This window comes from Canis aureus, chromosome 27 (genome assembly GCF_053574225.1).
Source record: "Canis aureus isolate CA01 chromosome 27, VMU_Caureus_v.1.0, whole genome shotgun sequence".
NCBI classification, from domain to species: Eukaryota; Metazoa; Chordata; class Mammalia; order Carnivora; family Canidae; genus Canis; species Canis aureus.
In genome coordinates, this window is record NC_135637.1 from 34,548,488 (window position 1) to 34,571,305 (window position 22,818).

The following is a 22,818-nucleotide window of genomic DNA, read 5'->3' on the forward strand; positions in this document are numbered from 1 at the left end:
CTTCTCTTTCCGCGCACGCGCGCTCCTTCCAGCTCCTACCGCCCGGGAACGCTGGGTTTTAAGAGCGACGGCTGCCCCCGCTGCGCACGCGCACGCGCACGCGCACTCGGAGGTGTAACCCTATGAACCCGGCCTCCGCTGTGCGCACGCGCCTTCTTAAGATAGCTGCGCGCGGAGCCCGCGGTGCGTTTCCCGCTGGGCCGGGGGAGGCGTGACGCCAAGCGCAGCTTGATGACGACATTTCGGCGCCGGGTAGCCGAATGGCGGTCTCCGTCCCTTCGGCGAGCGACTTTATGGGTCCCCCAGGTGAGTGGGGGGAGCCGCTTGCGGGCCGGCCGCCCCCAGGACCTCCGCCGAAGCATCTCACTTCCGGTTCGAGCCGCAGGCCTCGGGCCGGGCGTCGGGGTCCGTGCCCCGAGCCGGGCCGGCAGGCGGGGGAGCCAGGGGCTCGGCTGCGCGCTCATGCCCCCTTCCCGCGCGCCCCGCACACCCGGTCCTGGTGGGTGCTCGGCTAACGTCCGTTGAACGAGTTGGTGGGAGGAGAGATTCGGGTTAATTGCGCCGTGGGGGTGAATTCTCACCCGACTCCTCCCTGTGTGGGCCGGCCTTTCCGGGCCTCAGTTTCTTCATTTGTAATATGAAGATCCCGATGCTCCCTTCTCAGGGCAGTTGTGAGCTGCTAACGGGAGCATGCTCTGCTTCTGCTGCTCAGAGCGCAGCCAGAGGGAGGCCTTGGCCATAGTGTGATTGGCGTTGCGGCTCTGAGACCCCAAACAAGATCCGGAGCAGCCACTGACGAAAGTGGCTGTGAAGTGGCAGATGAAAGGAACCCTTGATACACAGTGGAGAAGGGTGTGTGATGGAGGAGCCTGGCTGCGGCTGGATTAGAGGACAGGGCGCAGGAGACGCTGCCCGCCCTCCGAAAGATTCTTCTGGGCCTCAGGCCTTCGGCGGCTGCCAGTGCAGGCTGCCTCTGAGCAAGGAGGCCCTCGCACCTCAGCATGGCCAAAGCTCTGCCCTTGGAAACAGGCCAGGATCTTATGCTGTTCTGATCATTTTGCTTTGGTCATTTTAATCGCAGTGTTCTCCTGGTTCAGTACTGAGGCCTCTTAGGTCTTTAAAACTGGATTTGATAGCCAGTACTATTAAGAATTGGAAAAACCCGGGAGGTGTTTTTATTGCCAAGAGGCAGAGATGCACATCTCCTGTCAACTCCTCCACTGCCTCACAGCCTCCTTGCACTTGGTCTTTCCTCATCCACACACACTTCCATTTGCCGCCTCAGCGCCCTTACTCATGCTGTGAGCAGAGCAGTCTCAGGCTCCCTTTCTGTTCAGTCCACATCTGGATTATTTTCAGTTTCTGACCTAGGTGGGCAGAGAGATAGGAATCTAGAGAGTTGCTCCTAATTTTCTGATGGCTTCTTCAAAACCTCCCACGAAAGAAAAAAAAGAAAACAACCTCCCACGACTGAGCTTGCTCATCCCCTCCATTCATCCTCACAGAGCACAGGTGACATTCAGGAGACTTACCCACCTGTCTCTGTAGGAGGTCTGTGCATTAGAATCTTGGCCCTGCCATTTATTTATTTATTCATTCATGAGAGACAGAGAGAGAAAGAGGCAGAGACACAGGCAGAGGGTGAAGCAGGCCCCATGCAGGGAGCCCGACGTGGGACTCCATCCCGGGTCTCCGGGATCACGCCCTGGGCTGAAGGTGGCTCTAAACCGCTGAGTCACCCGGGCTGCCCAGTCCTGCCATTTACCAGCTGAGTGAGGGCAAGTGATTTACCTCCTCTCTGCCTCTACTTCTTTATCTGTATTGACGTTGCAGGATTGTTGTGAGGATATATTTTTTTCTTTCTCTCTCTATTTTTTTAAAGATTTTATTTATTCAAGAGAGACACAGAGAGAGTGAGGTAGAGACACAGGCAGAGGGAGAAGCAGGCTCCATGCAGGGGATGTGGGACTCAGTGTGGGACTGGATCCTGGGACCCCAGGATCACACCCTGGGCTGAAGGCAGGCGCCAAACCTCTGAGCCACCCAGGGATCGATCGATCGATCTTTCTTTCTTTCTTTTTCTTTCTTTCTTTCCGCTGAGCCATCCAGGGATCGAGCTTTCTCTCTTTCTCTCTTTCTCTCTTTCTTTCTTTCTCTCCCTCTCTCTCTCTCTTTCTCTTTCTTTCTTTCCCTTCCTTCCTTCCTCCCTTCCTTTCTTCCTTCCTTCTTTAAATTTATTTTTTATTTTTTTAAAGATTTTATTTATTTATTTGAGACAGAGAGCAAGCACAGTAGGGAAGAGGGTCAGAGAGAGAGGGAGAAGCAGGCTCCCCACTGAGCAGGGAATCTCATGTGGGGCTTGATCCCAGGACCCTGAGATCATGACCTGAGCTGAAGGCAGACGCTTAATCAATTGAGCCAGTCAGGTGCCCCTCTTTCTTTCTTTTTTTTTTTTTTTTTTTTTAAGATTTTATTTATTCATTCATGAGAGACACAGGCAAAGGGAGAAGCAGGCTCCTTGCTGGGAGCCTAACACAGGACCTGATCCCATGACCCTGGGATCATGACTTTAGCCAAAGGCAAATGCTCAACCACTGAGCCACTCATGCACCCGGAGGATATATTTTCAGTTCTTCCTCAACAAACTTAGCAGCTTAAAACTGTATCCACTCTTATCTCACAGTTAAATAGTCCAGAAGTCTGGGCAGGCTCTGCTGGGTTCTCTGCCTAAGATATCACAAGACTAAAATCAAAGTGTTGGTTGGCTTCGCTCTTACCCAGAAGCTCTCAGAAAGAATTTTTTTCTAAGCGTATTCAAGTTACCGGCAGAATCTCCTTCCTTCGGGTTCTGGAACTAAGGTCCCCATTTCCTTTCTGGCTGGCAGCTGGAACTACTCTGTATCTATGGTCCACCCCCTTGAGACTTCAGTCGCATCTGCAGAATTCCTTCATAATACCTAGATGAGTGTTTGATTGAATACCCAAGGATAGGAATCTGGAAAGGCTGTCTTTACAATTTTGCCTACCCCTGAGGATTAAATGAGGAAATATATGGAGGGTCTTTAGAACAGGTGTGGCACCTAACAAGTGCCGTACAAGCGTTACCAAGGATTTGCCACCGCACACTTAGCTCTGAAGGTGGCCGCCATGGACTGCCATCTGACTGGCATTTCTATAAAACGTGAAACTGGGCAGTGCAGTGTGTGTTGAGTTACACAAATACTCCCCTGGACATTGTGAGGCAATATAGTATTCTGTTGTATGGCAGATGTTGAGATGTCGCCTTTGTTTTTTCACAGTGGTTTCCTAAGACGGCCGTTTTCACCAGCTGCCAGGAGGCTGCTATGGCGTTCCCTCACCTGCAGCAGCCCAGCTTCCTGCTGGTGAGTACTGGCTGCCTGTGGGAGTGTCAGCGTGATGATAGTTCTGCAGCTCAGGGACTTGTGAGTGCTTTCCTCTGGCTTGAACCTTCTGCTGGTGGTTTTTTGAGGGGATGTGAAGAAAGTTGGCCTGGGGGTTAGAATCCTTAGACTTGACTCTGCCCCATACCAGTGCAGGACATTGGGTTTACTCAACCTCTGAGCCCTGTTTTCTCATTTATAAGATGAGTTTCTCACCTACAAGATAAGTTGGTTCAAATGCCATTTTCACTACTTCCTGGGCATGGGGAGGAGCATGTGAAAGGATATATATCAGAATTTTCATGTCTTGTAAGTCTTGGCATACTCAATGGGATATTCTAATCTTAACTGTCCTCCGTGAAGGCAGGACACTGCTGCCCTGGGGGTACCAGGACTACACTCTCAGTATGAAACATGACACTGGGAAGTTAGGTGTGAGGCAGATAGCCATGGTGAGGATTCCAAAGTTTTAGTTCCCAGAAGATACTTTCTGTAAACATTTATTCAGAAGGACATCCTACTTTGGTGCACCCTCTTGAGCCAACACATGAGGTGCTCCTGGCATCGAGTGGGTAGAGAGGCCAGGCATGGGGGAGCCTTCCCACAGTGTGTGGCTGCAACAGCCCAGATATTTACTTCTGATTTGAGACACTGCCCTCATTTAGAGGTGGCTAAGGGCTTAGATATCATTGGGCAAAGCCCTCTTGGTTCAAATTCTGGCATTTTCTCCAGATGTTAATCCACACCTCTGACCTTGGGTAGATTTCCTTCATTCTTGTCCTGAATGTTCCTTGGCCTGCCCATCACCTTCATGATTAGTGTTGACATTTGGTTAAAGCCATTTGTTATTTCTAGGCTGCCTTATTTCTTAAGGTAATGAATTCATTGGCTTGTTACCAATGGAATAAAGGACAGCTTGGTTAAGAGGGTTTCTGCTGTCACCCTTCTTTTGTTGAGCATCCTCACTGATGATCACAGTGGTGTCATCACAGGAAAATTTCCAGTTCATGTGTACATACTCAGTGAGTACTCTGGTCTGTGAGGGATGCCGTATACAATAAGTCCTTTGCTGTGAGGCTGACCGTGGAGCTGACCCCCTCCTTCTGGATTGGGTGGAAGTCACTTCTGTCATGAAAATTTGCAGTGCCCTGCTGTAACTGGGGGTGCCTGACAGAGGGTGCAGGGAAGAATCCTGATTGTTGATTGTTTAGAGAGCAAAGGACCCCTGCCTCTCCTAGTTGCATTCTTTAGGCCACTGACACATGCATGACCTGACACATCAGATGTTGGGGAACCAGGCCCATGCAGTGTCTGACTCCTACCTATCACTTGAGTTTGTTTTGGTTTGAGCCAGAATAACCGCAGAAGCTGCCAAGTGAATATGCTCATGATTTTTTCGGTTTGTTCTTTCTTGTAGGCTAGCCTGAAAGCTGACTCTATAAATAAGCCCTTTGCACAGCGGTGCCAAGACTTGGTTAAAGTCATCGAGGATTTTCCAGCAAAGGTACTGTTCTGCTAGCATCTCTTTGGGGCATATCTCATATATTCTTTGAAAAACGAAAGACGTGTCCAGCCCAAAAGATTGAGAAATCCTGGTTTTCATACTGAAAATATATATTTTATTTATATTCACACCCACAATTATCAAGTAGGTATAAATCCAGGAAGCCAACCTGGAGAAATATTCTTATCCTGGAAATTTCCAGTTCATGTGTATACACTGAGTGAAGGAGATGGAGAACTTGTACTATAGGGCAGGACTGGGCAGGAGGCCTATGCAGCCTGGCAGTAGGTACTGGTCCTCAGCAAGCCTGCCCAAAGCTTCCCCTGTACACTGTCTCAGGAACTGCACACCATCTTCCCATGGCTGGTGGAGAGCATTTTCGGCAGCCTAGACGGTGTCCTTGTCGGCTGGAACCTCCGCTGCCTACAGGGACGTGTGAATCCTGTGGAGTACAGCATTGCAATGGAATTTCTAGACCCTGGGTAGGTAGGTTTTTCACCTGAGAGGGGCTAGATGTTTCCTCATGGTGATCCCATTCTTAAAGTGCTGTATTTTTCAAAGTTAAGAAACAGCAAAATGGTTTATAGTTCATTGTCCTGTTTTTATCGGTTTAATTTCATGTTCAGTGGCCCAATGATGAAGTTGGTTTATAAGCTTCAGGCTGAAGACTATAAGTTTGACTTTCCCGTCTCCTACCTGCCTGTAAGTAAGCAGTGGAGTGAGAGTCGTGCTCGGGGCAGAGTGCCCGGCATAGCGGCTATGGTGATGGGGGCTGGGCAGGGCTCAGGGGGCAGGAGAGCACTGCAGTCTGCTCAGGGCCCAGGAGGCATTATTCCAAACTCTGCCCATGGAGAAAGCACCACACAGCCTGGTTTGTGCCTGGCTGAGTGGCAGGCAGGGCTGTGTAACCAGTTGCTCTATTTTTCTGAGTTTCCAGTCCTTCAGGGGCAAATTGACGGGTGACGTGTTGGGTGGGTATGAAAAGCAAAGAAGATGGGGAATGTGAAGTGCTTGATGAGGCTCAGAAACTCCCAGAGCTCCTGCCTTTGCTGATTGAGGGTCTTCCTGAGGATAACGCGAGCCATTCTGAGTGGAGGCCCTGTTGCTCCAGTGCTACCCAGAAGACAGCACTGCTCCCCCAGGCAGGGTCCCTGTGCTGGTGGCCTCCACACTGCATGGGAGTGCCCTGCTGGAGCCTGCCCACAAGCCCAGTGCCCTGTCTCCACAGGGCCCTGTGAAGGCATCCATCCAGGAGCGCGTACTCCCCGACAGCCCTCTGTACCACAACAAGGTCCAGTTCCCCGCAACAGGGGGCCTTGGCCTAAACTTGGCCCTCAGTATCCTTTGTCAGTGTCTGCAGGGGTGGGGGGCCTTGAGTGGGTGGGACACAGTGCTTGGGGTGGCCCAGTAACCAGACCTGTTTGCCTCCTGATGCTGCCATCAGACCCGTTCGAGTACTACATGTTCTTCTTTGCTTTGAGCCTCATCACCCAAAAGGTACAAAAGGGATGACCCTGAGCAGCTTTTGATCAAAGCCCCCCACCCCCACCCCACGATGGTTGGGGCTACAACCTAGGACTTCCCTTTATCTTCCACTTCTTTTCCCTTCCCACCTCATTTCTCCAGCTCCTCCTCTGCTTCCTCCTCCAGCCTTTATTCTTCAGGCCATCCTCACTTAGTGGGGATGACGAGCTTGCGCAGACTTGACAGGCAACGTGGGGTGATCCGGGCACTCCGGGTGGTAATTGATTTAGCTTCCTGCAGGAAGTGCTTGCTGGGCATGGGGCAGGGAAGAGGTGCCCAGGAAGTTTGCATGCTGAAAAGGACTCGGGTCTAGTCAGGCGCCCTGTGGTGGGAACTTGTCTCCTAGTACTGCCCTGGGGTGCCTCTGGTCCAACCTCTGGCATATGGCCCATGTCCCAGGGCTCGTGTGCATTGATCTGAGCCCTGCACTTGCTGGGGTCAGCAGCCAGGGGCAGCACCCAGAGTCACACACCAATACAGATTTGCTTTTCCAGCCACTCCCTGGGGCCCTCCACATCCGAACTTCAGACTGTGCCTATTTCATCCTCGTGGACAGGTACCTGTCCTGGTTCCTACCCACAGAAGGCAGTGTGCTCCCCCCACTCTCCTCCAGTCCCGGGGGGCCCAGTCCCTCACCAGCTCCCAGGTAAGGCTCTCTGGTTGCCCTGGCTTGGCTTGGGGTAGCCATTCCATGAGGGAGTAGCCTGGTCAACGGGCATTGCTCGCGGGACAGTAGTACCACTTTTGTTCAGGTTGCTCCAACTTTTCTTATGCCTGAGATCCCCCAACCCCAGCTACCCTGGCACAGACCGGAGAGCAGGGGGTAAGGAGAATGTCTGTGTCTGGGTTTTCAGTGAGCAGGTCCTGCAGCCACATGGACAAGGCCTAGCTTTGGTTTGAGAGTGGGCTGTGTTCTGCCCATGGCAGCCCTCCCTACGTGTGATATCCAAGCCCCACACTGAAGTAGTGGCTTGAAGCTGTGTTTCCAGAGCTGACTGATGCCACTGGGCTGGTGGTGCTGGAGAGAAAGGGCCTGTAGGCAAGCCACTGCATGGCTGACATGTGGAAGAATAAGAATCAGAGGGATGGAGCAGCCTGGGTGGCTCAGCGGTTTAGTGCCACCTTCAGCCCAGGGCCTGATCCTGGAGACCCAGGATCAAGTCCCACGTCGGGCTCCCTGCATGGGGCCTGCTTCACTCTCTGCCTGTCTCTCTCTCTTGAATAAATAAAATATTACAAAAAAAAAAAAAAAAAAAAAAACCGGAGGGATCTGTGTAGGCTGCAGGACCAGGTCTTGGCCTGAGCCAGAGGCCCTGGGGTAAATATCCTTTTGTGCCAGTCCAAGTAGGCTGGGCTGTGGCTGGACCATGCAGGAAGGGGGAGTGTGCAGCCAGCCTCAACCCAAGGGTGAACTGAGGTCTTGGGAGGCCTTCAGCCAGTGGTCAATTGGCCGTCTCCCTGCAGGAGACGCTCCTACCCCGGGAGCTGCCACCTGTGCTCCTCACCGTCCTCAGCTCATGCACCTTTGTCCCTGGGAGGCAGGCATAGTCTGCCCCACAGCTGCTGGCATGTGCTGTGCCATGACCCAGGACTCAATGTGTGTGTACAGACACCCCAAGGAGAGGAGACTAGCGGGGGAGGTGGGGGCATGGCAGTGGGGAGAGGGTGCCCAGGCATTGGTAATGCTACGGCCAAGAAGGAGCCGGACTGGTCAGGTTCATGCCGTCTCAGAGACACGTTTCAGCTGCCAAGCTGTTTTCTGGGCCCAGTTTTGTTGGCTTATTTTTACGTAGAACCTAAAGTATAAAGAAAACTTGCCGTGAATAACAAACAACTTCCATGGGGGCTTCGTCTCCATTTTTAAATCATTTTGTTTTGTTTATCTTTTTAAAGATCTTATTTATTTATTCATGAGAGACACAGAGAGAGAGAGGCAGAGACACAGGCAGAGGTAGAAGCAGGCTCCCCGCAGGGAGCCCGATGTGGGACTCCATCCAGGGACTCCAGGATCACACCCTGGGCCAAGGCAGGCGCTAAACTGCTGAGCCACCTAGGTGTCCCTAAATCATTTTACTTTCTATTTTTCTGTATGTATTTTTCCTAGGCTATTTCAGTTGAGTGGATTATGATACAATGCCTGTTATTTCTTAATGTTTTGGAGTGTATTTCCTAAAAGCAAATGCATTCTCCTGCACAGCCACTGCACTTTTTTTTTTTTTTTTAAGATTTATTTATTTATTTATGAGAGAGAGAGAGAGAGGCAGAGACACAGGAGGAGGGAGAAGCAGGCCCCATGCCGGGAGCCTGACTTGGGACGCACGATCCCGGGACTCCAGGATCGCGCCCTGGGCCAAAGGCAGGCGCCAAACTGCTGAGCCACCCAGGGATCCCCCAGCCACTGCACTTTTATCCAAATCAGGAAATTACTACTGCAGCCAGACCACTATCTCATCCTTAGACCCCCCTCGAGCTGCACTAGCTACCCCACCCATGTCTGCTCCCCTGCTGGGATCCATTGCAGGCTTGCTCTCTGTGTGTGGTTGTCTCTGGTCCCTCTATGGAACAGTCCCTCAGTCTTCCTTGTCTTTCCTGACCTTGACACCTTGGAAGCTTGCAACCCGGAGGTTTGCAAAATGCCCTTATCTTGAGTGTCTCTGGTGTTTCTTAGCAATTAGGCCCAGCGGCTATGGAGTCTGTATGCTGGTGATATTGTCTTGATCACTGGGTGGGGGAGTGAGGGGGTGTTGGCCAGCTTTTCCTACTGTGAGATTAAATGGGTACTTTGTGCCTAAATTAATTAGCAGGAGGGGTTTGTTGGGAAGAAAGGCTAAGACTATGTAATTATTGGTATTAGTGTCCCTTGATGATCATTGGCTAAATCAGTTATTAATAGGATGGTTGCCTAAGGGTGCTTTTCTGCTTTCCTCCCTTACATTGATCAGTGCACACGCTGCGGTAGGGAAGACTTTTCCTGTTCATTGGTTTTGTATATCCATATGGATACGGGGTCCGTCCTGTGATTCAGCAGGTGTAATGGCTACTCTTGCCACCCACTGTTCACATTCGGATTGCCTCTGGTTGTGCCATCAGGAGCCCCTAACAAAGGCCTGTTTGTTTCTGTGTGTCCTTCAGGACGCCAGCCATCCCCTTTGCTTCCTATGGCCTCCACCACACCAGCCTCCTGAAGCGACACGTCTCTCATCAGACATCTGTGAACGCAGACCCCGCCTCCCATGAGATCTGGAGGTCTGAAACTCTACTCCAGGTGAGAGTGAGGAGGCCCTTCTCATATTCTGTTTGAAAGTAAACTGCCCGGCTGCCTTCTGCCCCCAGGGGACAGAGGCCTAAACACTGTCCTCAGCCTGAGAGGGCTTCAAAATTGTTGGTATTTTCCTGTTGTGCCATGTAGAAATCCAAGACTGGAAGAAATGTGGCCACCTGTCTAACGTATGTCGTTGGCAGTGCTTTTCATCCTAGGATTCCCTGTCCATTGAGTTCTGACTTTCTCATGACCCAGTGCTGCTCAGTGTCCAGTGGATCCATGGGAAAGCTTGCCCCACCCCCACATCTTCCCGCTCCCTCATTGCTGGAGGGATTTCCTGTGACCACCGTCATTTGGATATTAATCCCCTGCCCCAGAGGTTGGGGGGGGGGTTTGTTGTTCACAACACCCTAGATGAAAATTATTTGACCATCCAGTGCTCTCTTGCAGGTTTTTGTTGAAATGTGGCTTCATCATTATTCCTTGGAGATGTACCAAAAAATGCAGTCACCTCACGCTAAGGTACGTTGCCGCACTTTTTTGTTCCATCTGCTCTGGCCCTGGTGTGCCTGGTCTGCCTGCTACTTCTTGTCCTTGATCTCAGCTAGTTTTCAAGGGCTGGATGGTGGGAAGCAGAAACTCCCCATCACCCCTTACTCCAGTGCTGGACAGCAGGTGGGTTTTGTTCTGTGGTGGGCTTTCACCATGAGAGCCGGAGGCCTGTCCTCTCTGGGGTCCTCCCCATGCTACTTCAAGAGCCTGCTTCCCGGCAGCTGGAATGGATGAGGTTGTGGTGCTCGTGCTCTGGGGGCAGGAGAGTTGCAGATGCCTTTGGGAGTCACAGCTGGGGCTGTCCCCTCTACTGTCACAGTGCCTCCTGCTCTCCTGCCGAGGTGGCCCCTGGCAGACTTTGCTCACCTGGGCGTCCACGCTGCCCTCCACCTCCTCCAGAGCCGCAGCAGGCAGCCCTTTGTGCGGTGGGTGGGATCTGGTGCCTTCCTGCATGTGGCCTGGCCTATTTCCTCCTCTCCTAACCTTCCCTCACAGGGCAGCATGCTCATTTGCAGCTGTGTCCCTGAAACCTTCCCTGGGTTGCTGTCGCTTGGGCTGGCAGCCCACTGGACTCGTCAGGGTAGAACAGCTCTGTTAGCTTAATGAGAGGCAGGGTGGGCGCCTAGATTCACACTCCATGAAACAGCCTGAAACACATGAACCCAGGCCCTGCTGAGGGCAGCATCAGCTTGTAACCAACTGTGCGATCCGTGGCTTCTGTGCGCTTCTGTGTGCTTCTGTGTTGCTTCTTAGACTTTGCTTTTGTCGATGCCAGACCAAGTTCTTGAGAGAGTTCTTAAATTAAGACTCTGTGGGTTGAAATTCGTAAGGGTGGCCTGTGACTTTCCCTCTGTGATTCCAGCAAGTAGCAGTTGTTTTCCTGTTGCAGAGTCTCAGCAGCCAGCTCACCTTCCGTACTCTGCTGATTACCGGTTTGGGGAATAACCCCCAACTGCTGTTCTCTTAAAGTACAGAGTACCCCAGATCTCTGTCCTTGGCACCACATGGAACAGAGGGAAAGCCAGGACTCCATCTTGGGCCTCTCAAGTCACTGATCACCTGCACTGCCATTCCTGCTTCCAGAGTGGACTTGCTGCATGTTCCTGGCTGATGCACGGGGGTCAGGGGGCCAGGCTTTCCCCTGTGGTGCTGGGGGGCTCGCTCAGCCCCTGTGCATGTGGCTGGTCTTGCAGAGGCAGAGGCTACTTTGCTCATTCTGTCTTCTGAGACAGTGGGAGCACATTCACTGTAATTTTTAGTAGATCTGCCTGTCACCTGTGAGGAGTGGGTGGGCTGTACCTGCCAGAGTGGGGGCTAGGGGGAGTGTCCCCTTCTTCCCCACGTTTGCTTCCTCTTGGCCAGACCACAAGGCAGATCAAAGCTGCTCAGAATGATTGGTGATGGTCAGGGGACAACCAGGAAACCCCACCAAACACCCAGAGAGGGTTTTGGAGTTTTTGTTTTTTGGCCTCCTGTTGAGGCTGAAAATGAAACCTCAGAAAACCTGGTGTGTGGGAAGTGGAGAAAGACAACCATGGAGGTCTCCTTCATCCGAGGCTCCTTACATTTACCCAGGCCTGTGCTGCCATGAGGAATCCTAGCTATGGGGTCACTCTTTTCCTGATATTAGAGATGCAGGAAGTGCAGCTCTGAGAGGTCCCACGGTGCTTTAATGCATCCCCTGGGTGGATGCTTGCTCTGCAGAGCCTGGGCCTCTGCTCCACCCTAGCTTACTGAGCAGGGCTTCTGGAGAGGCAGGTGGTCGCTAAAGACTGCACACTCCGGCCACTGTGGGGCCTGCCCTGCTTTCCTGTAGGCTGGGCAGGCACCCAGGAGGGGAACCACGTGTTCCCTGATTCCCACTGAGCTGTAGCTGAGCCCCGGGTCTGGCTCAGAGGAAGACCTTGAAGGGCGGACAACTTGCTGTGTTCCTTCCTGTCCTTGCTCTGCGTGTCTCTGGCTGTGCCTGTCTCCTCAAGTCTGGCACACGCATTCTGACCTCTCCTGTGTGAAGCATGGTACTCAGTGGGAGGCATGGCCCTCACAGGGCAGGATGTGTGCCAGGGCCGGATCTGGGCTGTGCTTGGCTGAAGGGGACTACTTTAGCAGGCTTTGTCACTGCAGGGGGTGCAGAGGGTGGACGGGGTTGGACAGTTGTGCCAACTCAGCCGTCATCCCCCATGTCCCAGGCTGTCTCAGCCTCAGGGTTCCAGCTGCCTCTGGATGTATGTGGCCATGGCCAATATCTTGGGGCCTTTTGGGACTGGTGAAGGGCTCTGTGTATCTGGAGTCGGGGAGTCCTGGTGAGGTGGGTCTCCCAGAATTCAAACCCATGAGTGTTTGTGCCACCTTTAACGACTTACAGAATGCAGAGTGTGGAGGGCATCAGGCCTGGGGGGTTGAGCCTTGCTAAGCCTCTGCGCCACCCTGGGAATCAGCCCCCACAGAGAGAACCATTCAGGAGGGGCCGCTGACTGGACTTTGATACCTAAGAACTGATCACATCATATATCAATTTGGTAAATTTCTGTTTGGAACAACCAGGGGATGTCCAATAAATTGCGTGTTTTCTTCTGTGAGCAGAGAGTTCTCCATTAAACTGGTTCCTCATAAGTTTCTTTTCTGAGCCTTGGGGCCTTCAGGGCCTCGGTGGCTAGCGGTGTGTCCCAGCAAGGCCCCTGCGATCCTGGCGGGCTGCAGCATGCACATGCTGCACACGGAGTGTTCAGGGTCAGGGGAGGGCAGGACCCTCTGGCAGGAGAGCAAGTCGGGCCTACCTCGGGGTGCTAGAGAGCCCTTCAGGCCCCAGTGACACGGAGGAGGCTGTCCAGGTGACCTTGAATGTCTGTCTGTCTCTCTGCCCGGCAGGTGGAAGAGCAGTCCTGGGGCCTGGCTCTGGTCTGCCCAGCAGGCGGGCCTGTCAGGGCGGCTGAGAGGGTGGTGTCCCACTGGCCTGAGGCTGCGGGGCTCTGATTGTGTGGATTGTCACTGATGTGCTTTTGTTTTTTTGTTTTTTGTTTTCTCTCCTTATTTCTGGGCTCACTTTTGTCTCTCTCTCCCTGCTGTCCCCTCCCCGGTCTCTCCCCTCCTGTCCCCTGCCCTCTGCCCTCCCTGCCTCTTCTCGGCTTCTCTGTTTTGTTGTCTCTCAGCTGGAGGTTCTGCACTACCGACTCAGTGTCTCCAGCGCCCTCCACAGCCCTGCCCAACCCAGCCTCCAGGCCCTCCACGCCTACCAAGTACTGGCCGCTCTCGTATTGTTCCGTTTCACCCCTGCCCTGTGGTGTGAGCCATGGAGCGCATGGCAGTGCAGTGGTAAAGCGAGGGGCCGGCGGGGGGCCGGCTGGGGTGACTCAGACCAGTTCCAAACAGAGCAAGGCCAGTGTGTGTGTGTGGGATGGTGGCAAGCGTCAGTCTTCAGCGTGGCTTGGTCTTCAGCTTGGCAGACTGGCCCAGCTGTGGGGTGTAGGGCCACCAGATCTTCCTGGCCAAACCCTAAGCCACCTGGAGTTTGCAAGCTCTTGGGAGTTGGTGGCTTCTGCTCTTGGCCCCAGTTTGAGGGAGTGGGAACAGCAAGGCCTTTGCAGTGGCCTCACTCGCCTGGCAGTGCAGGCCTGGTGCTCAGGAACTGACCGAGCACAGGGAGGCCCAGGGCTCGTGGTGGCGTGGTTCTGCCGACCCCAAGCCTGTGTGAGGCCAAGGGGCGGAGAGGACAAGGGCTTGGCCTAGGGATGCTGTCGATTCCTGAGCATGCTGGGCCCTGGCCTGGTGTGGACTTGTGCACTCCTCCAGAGGCAGGCAGGAGTGGATGAGAGCCTCATAAAGACTGGTCTGCTTTAGGTTGACATGACCGGTGTGGATGGTTTTGAGGTTGGTAGGGGGAGTTCAGACCTGCAGGCTATTAGGGCTGATGGAGTCTGGTGGGTCATAGATTCATGAGATGAATGCCAGCAAGGTCTGGGCAGAAAGCCTGCGTCTAGATTCGTGCTCGAGGTCGGGGATCGTCCAGTTCCCCCTCAGTGGGAGCCCACAACAACACTTAATCTGATATTTGAGCAGAGGATGAGAAGTCCACTTTGGTGGGATGGGGTGGTGAGCGCACACAGGGGTCCCACCCAGAAGCAGCAACTGCTGAGAGGAGGGGAGGAAGGAAGAGAATGGTTCAGGAAGGCTGGCAGGGCTGGCCTGAGCACAGAGATGGGTACCCCTCCAGTCTGTGTTGGGGAAGGTCTCACTTGGCTAAGAGCAGGATCCCTGGAGAAACGTCCTCAGCAGGAGGGGTTGCTTAGATGAGAAGGTCGGGGCCCTGGGAGAAATGCTGGAGGGCATTGGGAACGTGTCCCTCCAGGGCACGCAGCTGGAGGAGGCCATGTACAGCGGTGGCCAGGCTCCTATGGGGATTTGGCTTGAGGGGGTGGGTGTCAGAGGGAAGGTCTGGCTTCTTCCTACCCCCACCCCCACCCACAGGAAGATAACCCAAGGGGCTTCCAGTGTGATGGAAAGGGCCTGTGCACAGGATGGGGCACAGTTCCAGTTCAGCACGGATGCCCTGTCCTCTGTCAGGGAGACAGTGGTAGGGTCGGTGAGGGACCAGGAATGAGAAAGAGGGAGGCTCCCGAGGGGCAGTTACAGCCTGGCATCAGTGCTTTCTGAAATTTCATTACTATGAAAATATCTTTTCCTTCAAACGATGCAAATTCGTCACACAAAAACTTAAGTGTACTGAAAAGCAGCAGCACATCTCCTCATAAGGCCCCATAGCTCCCTGTCCGTGTGTACGGAGCTGTGGGATGTGTTGCCTGGGCCCGCGGAGGCAGATCCATGGTGGGGAGAGCCGAGAGGACAGTTCGTGGGCGGTGGCGAGGCTGGGGCTGGGTCCCTGGGCTGTGCCAGGAGGCATGGCCTGTGCCAACCTCAGCGTTGCTCAGGATTTCGACTAGGCTTCCGAAAGCTCCTCCATCAAGTCTGTGGAGGCCTCAGAGGCCTTGGGGGTGAGTGTGGGGAGAGGAGGGTGTATGGGCACCCCAGGGCTGGGAGCTGACGGGCAGTGGGGCCTGCCAGTGCCATTCCCTGCCACTCAGGAGCCCCGGCCCTATTCTCCATCACGCAACAGCCAGTAGACAAGCTGTCCTCTCTAGTCTGGGTCTTAAAGATCCTACGTGAACTTTATGAATCGGAGTTTCAGCCCACAAGATTGAGAGTGCTCTTGTCTTAGGGGTTGTGCTGACCACGGGTCTGTTAGCAAAGGAGAAAGGCCACCCTTGGTCGAGCCCCCAGCTGGTTGTGTCCGGAATGGGAAGCCGATGGAAAAGGGGGGGTCGCAGCAGGAGGACCGGGGGGAGTGTTTGTACCTGAAAGGGAAAGCCATGGGCCCCAGAGAGCTGTCTCCACACACCCGGGAGGCAGGCAGGAAACTCGGAATCCAGATCCAGGGTGGGATACTGGCCTGGCGTGCCTCCTGCTGCTGCTCCTCTGGCTGACCAGCAGCTGGGGACCCCTGAGGACTTGGGTGGCAATGGCCTGGGAAGCCCACAGGTCTCTTTTAGGAAGCTGTCCCAGGGTTGCCCTGTGCAGGTTTCAGTGCTCTTAGCAGGTCTCGGAGCCAGCGAGCAAGGCAGATCTGCTGGTGCAAGGCATGGGGAGGGCCCTGGGGGTGGCCCGGGCATCCTACGAGGAGAAATGGTGTGGGTGGGACATGGCCCTACCTGGGGGCTTCACCCCAGACTTGCCTGGCCCCTCACGCCATTCCCCCCCCCCCCAACATTAGGAGTCGTTCACACCCACCGAGGAGCATGTGCTAGTGGTGCGCCTGCTGCTAAAGCATCTGCACGCCTTTTCCAACAGCCTGAAGCCCGAGCAGGTCTCTCCCTCTGCCCATTCCCATGCCACCAGCCCTCTGGAGGAGTTCAAACGGTAGGTACAGGGCTGTGCACAGGCCATAGTGACCTGTCCCTCTGTTGTGAGATGGCATGTGAGGTCTCTGCAGGGTGGGCAGGTGGGAAATCATCTTGACCCCTCCTGGGTTTATCTCCCCACCTCCACTCTGGCCCCACAGGTGGGTAGGGCCACCTGGTTGCCACAGCCTTTCCTTCCAGGCCTGGCAGAAAGAGCCAAACTGGCTCCTCTTCCTCTGCCCCTCCTCTCCCTCTATCAGAAGGGCTGGGATGGTGGCCTGATTCCTGGGCCAACTGGGGCCAGCAGAGCAGGTGACTTGTGTGTGGCAAGCCAAGCAGAAGTGGTCACAGGAGCCTCAGTAGATCATCCACAAGTGTGCTGTGTGTTATTGGGACCTTACCTAACCTCTCTGAACTTTGGTTTCTTCTTCTGAGAAATGGGGCCCAAAACAAGCCTTACTTCCCGGGGGTGCCCACCGCTCACCCTGGCAGAGCTGGCCCTTGCAAATAGGAGCCACTGGGCTCACCAAAGAGGATATCCTCTCCCCCCCTCCCCTGCAGGGCTGCCGTCCCGAGGTTTGTCCAGCAGAAGCTCTACCTCTTCCTGCAGCACTGTTTTGGCCACTGGCCCCTGGATGCGTCATTCAGAGCTGTGAGTGTCAGCCCCGCCTTCTTTGCCTTTGCCCTCTGTGTGCCTGGTAAGGGAAGTCCCATGGGGCAGACACAGGCGAGATTCAGCTGTTAGTGCAAAGGCCTGGTGGGGAGGCCTTGAGGGTCACGTTCTGCTCGTTTGAGTTTCCAAAGCCAACCCTCAGGTACGGAAAAGCTCTGTCCGCCCTGACTTGGAACCCAGGTGTCCACACTGGGTGGGTTCCCAGCCTCACCAAGCTGCACCTGCCTCGCTCAGCCATGGAAGCATTCTGTGTTCCCCCAGTTAGGCTTACCCCTGCTCACCTGAGCTGCCTCCTGGAAGCTGGGCTCCAGGCCGCCCCAGGATTTGGCCCAAAGCCCCAGCCCCACAGCCCACCAGAGTACCAGCCACCAGGCCTTCTGGACATGCATGTCTCACCAGGTTCTGGAGATGTGGCTGAGCTACCTGCAGCCCTGGAGGTATGCACCTGAGAAGCCGGCCCCGAGCAGCGACTGCCAGGCCCGGTGTGTGTCAGAGAGATGGTGAGCCCTGGCACGCTGTCCTCCCTGGGGGGCCTCCTTTGAGGTGGGCACGAGCTGCCCCTCGACTGTGCTGCGTTGCCTGGGATTGACCTCCCATGGAAACAGCTGGTGACTCTGCACTGTCCCCTTGCCCTTCTTGTCCACTTAGATGTACGTTCACACTCTCCCCCACAAGCTGCCCCTTGACACCCTCCACTCTCCTTCACTAGTACTCTCTGCCTAGTAGCCTCTGCTGCCGGGCCAGCCTCTACCACGGAGGCCCTGTCTTCTGGGGAAGGGCTCATCCTGTGGAGGATTGTGTGGTCCACAGGAGGCCTAGTTTTCCCCCACCTCCTTGGGCCCTCAGCCACCACGATGTCATGGCTGGGTAGAGTCAAACACAGGGAAGAGCGGGGACGTGGTGGGAGGTGTGGCCCCTGATGCACGGCCCCGGCCCCCAGGGCACCTTTTGTGCAGGAGAACCTGCTGATGTACACCAAGCTCTTTGTGGGCTTCCTGAGCCGCGCGCTCCGCACCGACCTGGTCAGCCCCAAGAACGCACTCATGGTGTTCCGAGTGGCCAAAGTCTTTGCCCAGCCTAACCTGGCTGAAATGATCCAGAAAGGTAAGCCCATAGTCAGTGGGAAGCAGCACTTAGAGAGGGACCCACAGACCCTGCGTGTACCTCATAGGCTACTGGTGGCCTGGTGAAGGTGGCATGGGGACTCCTGGTGGACAGTGGTGGGGTAGAGGTCGGGGCCTGGCTGCACTGTGCCTTCCCCGTGGGGGGCGTGCTGGAGGGAGACAGAGCACCCTGGTGGCATTGGAAAGTGGTCTCAGTTCGTGTCATGTCTGAGATGACTTTGTCCGGTGTTAGCTTCTCTGGCCTACCCATTGAGACTGGCAGGGACTCTGGGGGCATCAGGAGCTGGGCCCCTGCCCCTCGGAAGCCTCCGCAGGAACCCAGGAAGCCTGCCAGCAGCGACTAGGTAGTTCATGCCCTGGAAGCTGAAGGCAGATTCGTGTCCTGCTTTCCAGGGGAGCAGCTGTTCCTGGAGCCAGAGCTTGTCATCCCGCACCGCCAGCACCGACTCTTCACGGCTCCCACCTTCACTGGCAGCTTTCTGTCCTCGTGGCCACCGGCCGTCACCGACACCTCCTTCCGGGTGAAGAGCCACGTGTACAGCCTGGAGGGCCAGGACTGCAAGTACACCCCGATGTTTGGGCCCGAGGTCCGGACGCTGGTGAGTTGGGGCTCCCCCGGGGCCACATGGCCATCTCGAAGCTGTAGGAACAGTAGAGCCGGGGTGGGCATGTGCCTTTCAGGCAGAGGGAAGGTGGGTGTTGCCTGGACACTGCTCTACTCCTGCCTTTTTTCATTGAGGTCTAAGGTTTTTCTGATAAAGGCAGCGTTTGTTGGAAAGCTTTCACGTTCAGAATATGCATGTTTTGGTCTTAAAAAATAGGGATCCCTGGGTGGCGCAGCGGTTTGGCGCCTGCCTTTGGCCCAGGGCGCGATCCTGGAGACCCGGGATCGAATCCCACGTTGGGCTCCCGGTGCATGGAGCCTGCTTCTCCCTCTGCCTGTGTCTCTGCCTCATTCTCTCTCTCTCTCTGTGACTATCACAAATAAATAAAAATTAAAAAAAAAAAAAATTTTTTTTAAATGTCCGCCCCCTCCTGGCCTGTTGGGCTTCCCCAGGCCCGCCTGCCCGTGTCTTGCTGGCTGGGTGGCATGAAGCGGCCCCCCTGAGCCAGCCGACCTGCCCATGTACCCCACAGGTCCTGCGCCTGGCTCAGCTCATCACGCAGGCCAAGCAGACCGCCAAGTCCATCTCTGACCAGTGTGGGGAGAGCACGCCCGGCCACCCCTTCCTGTCGTGGCTGGGCTTCTGCTCCACAGACACGAATGGCTCCTACCCAGCCAACGACCTGGATGAGATGGGGCAGGACAGTGTCCGCAAGACAGATGAGTACCTAGAGAAGGCCCTGGAGTACCTGTGCCAGATGTTCCGAGTACGAGCAGTGGGGCTGTCCCCTCCCTGGTGTTCCCTCCCCACCCGGAGTGTGGGAGGTGGAGCCTGTTCCTGCGATGTCATGTTGGGCCCCCTCATGCTGTTAGAGGCCCAGGGTGTGGCCCCGTCTCCTCCCTTCACCTGGAAGTAAAAGCAGGTAGTGGAAAGCCACGGTGCTTCCTCCCTAACAGCTCAGTGAGGCCCAGCTCGCCCAGCTCACGCTCGCCTTGGGGACAACACAAGATGAGAACGGGAAGAAGCAGCTTCCAGATTGCATTGTGGGAGAGGACGGGCTCATCCTCACGCCCCTGGGCCGGTACCAGGTAAGGTCCACGTCCTGGGGGGCCCCTCCTGTCCCCCATTGTCCCAGGAGCTCCCGCAGCAGAAACCCCCCTCTGATGCATCTGCACGGGTGTTTGCGGGCCTGCCCCCTCGGCTCGGGTCTCCCCTGCAGCTTGCCTCTTTTGCTGCGTCTAGATCATCAACGGGCTGCGCAGGTTTGACATTGAGTACCAGGGTGACTTGGAGCTGCAGCCCATCCGGAGCTATGAGATCGCCAGCCTGGTCCGCATGCTCTTCCGGCTGTCGTCCGCCATCAACTGCAGGGTAAGTGCCGGCCAGAGAGCCATCCCACTTCTGGTCCAGCCGCCCTCGGAGCGGCGGGGTGAGCATGTGGCCCCGCCCGCGCCCACTCCTCACACCTCTGTCTGTGCCCCAGTTTGCAGGCCAGATGGCAGCCCTGTGTTCCCGGGCCGACTTCCTTGGCAGCTTTTGTCGATACCACCTCACGGAGCCTGGGGTGACGGGCAGGCACTTGCTGAGTCCCGTGGCGCGGGAGAGTGCGGCCAGCCGTGCCCGGGGCCCCAGGCTCAGCCTGCGCTTCCTGGGCAGCTACCGGACGCTGCTCTCACTGCTCCTGGCCTTCTTCGTGGCCTCCCTGTTCTGTATCGGGCCCCTGCCCTGCGCCCTGCTCCTCATGCTGGGCTACCTCCTCTACGCGGTGGCCATGACGCTGCTGACCGAGCGGAGCAAGCTGCACCAGCTCTGAGCCGTGGCCAAGCCAGCAAGAGGGCCGCACAGCCCCTCCCTTGAGCCCAGGAGGCCACCTTTGAGCTCCGGGGTGTTTTCCTACAGCCACAGAGCCATGTGTAAGAAGCTAAGACAGGAAGGCTGTGGTCCAGGCCAGACAGGGAAGGGAGTGGTATCAGAGGGCCTGTTAGCCTTCGGGGGGCTGCCCTGGACCCAGCCACTGCTCCCCCTGCTGCCCTTGGCCCTCGGGCTGCGGTGACGTGGCTCTTGAGGGCCTTCTGTGCTCTGACCATCCTGGGTGGAGCCTTGTGAAGCTTGGGAGGCAGTGCTCCCTGGGTGGGGCTTTGCCGTCCCCGAGGTTGGCAGGGTGGTGCACGTCTCTCCCTGGCGACAGTAGGACAGTAGCTCAGCCTCTGCTCCCAAAACCCTAGAGGTTCCTGAGAACGTTGGAGGGTGGTTCTGATTCCTGACTTTAAAGCGAGATGCTGCCATCGTGTTTGGTAAAGTGAGGGTCATTCTCCACGTGTGCCCAGCCGTTCTGAGGCTGGGCCATCCCATTCCAAGAAAAGATCCTCTGGGAACACAGCTGCTCAGTGGGACGCTGCTTCACCCCTGCCTCCCTCCTCGCCCCCAAGCCATTAAGCACATCGCTTGGTGGCACACCAGCCTCACTGCCTAGTCCAGGACAGGCCTGCATGTCCCGTGGATGGAGAGGGCGTGGCAGGGACGTGGCGGGGGCGTGGGAGTCAGCATCATCTGGTCTGCAACCAAAGATGGTCACAGGCGTTTTTTGTATCTTCAATAAACTCAAGTGCAAAGGCCCTGACATTTTGATGACGTTTAAACGTTCAATTACATGTTCACTGTCAGAAGTCATCCCCGTGGGGTCTCGAGCAATTTGGTCTGTCATACGGGTGATGCACCAGAGAGAATGTCTCAACAGTGATTTTAAACAAAGCCTTTGTTTTTAAGTTTTCAAACTAAATGTCGAGTTTTGTGTTTTGATGTAAACTGAGAATACACATTCTGGGGCGCGTGACCAAAAATCAAACCAACTTTGTAACTGACCACAGATCTGAATAAACCTGTTTTTGCTCCTGACTTGTCTGGTGCTGGGGCTCAGCCTCCAGCACAGTCGCCCTTAAAGGTGCACATCACCCAAAAGGTTGGGGATGGCAGCAGATGACATTGGCCACTGAGGAGGCACCAACTGTCCACTGGCGAGGACAGTGAGTGGGTTTATTTCTAGCAGCAACAGACCAAGGCAGACCTAAACGATGAAGTGGGAAAGCCACAGGCTCCCTGGAGCTCGGGGAACCAGGCCCAGAGTCAGCCTCAGCCAGCACAGGCCCAAGCAGGGTCTAAGCTTCGAGAATTTTGCCTCCTATTCAGTGTATCAGAATTGGCCTTAGTACGAAAAGCAACTCTGGAATGAGTCGAACTTGTGACTTCTGGAAGCTCAGAGGCTTGTGTGTGCAGCTGGGAACTGAACTGTGCACCTGCCAGGCCTATGTGGCATCTTGCTTGGTCGGTGTGAGTGTTTCATGTCCCCCTGTCCCTAGGCAGGGTAGTTGCTTTTGTCAAATTTGATGGAAATAACACGTCATCATTTCTAGAAGTCCAACGCTAACAGGTGAGTGGCTTTTGTTCCCACATTCATTAGGTGGAAAAAAGGGAAGTGAGCCCCTGAGGTGATGGTCTGGGGTTAGAGGTCAGTGGCACCCTTTCCCTACAGTGCCTCCTTCGTGGCTTCCCCTGACGGATGTCCACCCTGCCCACGAGGATGGGGTGTCCCTCTGCTTTTCCATGGCTTCCCTCATCCATGTTTCTCATGTGCCCTTTTTTCACCCGAAAACATTCTCCAACAGCCTAGAAAGCAAACACTCCACTCATGTGTCCCCTGCACTGTGCTGGGGACCCGGAGGGAACAGGCGGGCCTCCCATTGCCCCGGGACTTGTAGAGCCCAGTCCAGAAGTCATAATGAAGGTCAAGGAGGGGTCGGTTCCAATGGGCAGGGTCTGGGAGGTGACGTCAGGGAGGGCAGGCAGCCTTAGTGCTCGGTGGCTCCCGCTTGAGCTGGGGAGCTGCTCTTCCAGGTGAGGGCAGTGGGGACCACACCTTCACAGTGACCCCAGTTAGTTTGTAAAGAACTCTCGCTGCACAGTTGAGAAAGGACTGGGACAAGAGCAGAGGTGCCCGCAGAGAAGCCCTGGGGTCACAGCTGGGGTAACGGGCCTCGGGGACAGCAGTTCTGTCTGTAGTGCAAGGAAAGGGTAAGTGACACCCAGGGGTAGAGGCTGCAGGGCCTGGCTTGGCTGGGGGCGGGGGGTGCTCAGACGAGCTTCCTGTCCCCCTGGAGCCTCACCTGCTAACTGGCTTGTCCCTGTAACTGCTGGCCACCACCCCAACTCCCACCAGAGGGCCAAATCCAGACACGTGGCCCGGGCCCTCTGGAGGCATTCAGCACAGGAAGCACAGCTGCGTGAT

The 22,818-nt window shown here is 55.4% G+C and overlaps 1 protein-coding gene across 7 annotated transcripts; it reads left to right on the top strand.

Moving 5' to 3' along the window:
• The first annotated feature begins 140 nt into the window (after nt 1-140).
• On the top strand, nt 141-21,431 carry SMPD4 (sphingomyelin phosphodiesterase 4). Of its 7 annotated transcripts, none has more exons than XM_077874601.1 (20): nt 142-306; nt 3,300-3,383; nt 4,819-4,905; nt 5,245-5,387; nt 5,532-5,607; nt 6,134-6,242; nt 6,350-6,402; nt 6,924-7,075; nt 9,562-9,694; nt 10,142-10,213; nt 13,393-13,479; nt 16,008-16,153; nt 16,696-16,786; nt 17,207-17,307; nt 17,748-17,911; nt 18,325-18,530; nt 19,069-19,302; nt 19,493-19,624; nt 19,779-19,907; nt 20,020-21,431. In XM_077874601.1, exons 1-20 carry the CDS (start codon nt 232-234, stop codon nt 20,347-20,349), a joined length of 2,604 nt encoding a protein of 867 aa, XP_077730727.1. In that variant the 5' UTR covers nt 142-231; the 3' UTR covers nt 20,350-21,431. The 7 variants fall into 7 exon arrangements, with proteins under 7 accessions (XP_077730730.1, XP_077730727.1, XP_077730728.1 ...); XM_077874602.1 differs by having other exon boundaries at nt 17,207-17,289; XM_077874607.1 differs by lacking the exon at nt 142-306 and adding an exon at nt 457-499.
• Nucleotides 21,432-22,818: the final 1,387 nt, after the last annotated feature.

Coding starts and splice junctions, on each gene's coding strand:
- SMPD4 (XM_077874601.1), top strand. CDS start 232: ATGACGACATTTCGGCGCCGGGTAGCCGAATGGCGGTCTCCGTCCCTT. Junction 5,388..5,531: donor ATGGAATTTCTAGACCCTGG/GTAGGTAGGTTT, acceptor TTTCATGTTCAG/TGGCCCAATGATGAAGTTGG. Junction 17,308..17,747: donor CGGTGTGTGTCAGAGAGATG/GTGAGCCCTGGC, acceptor CCCGGCCCCCAG/GGCACCTTTTGTGCAGGAGA.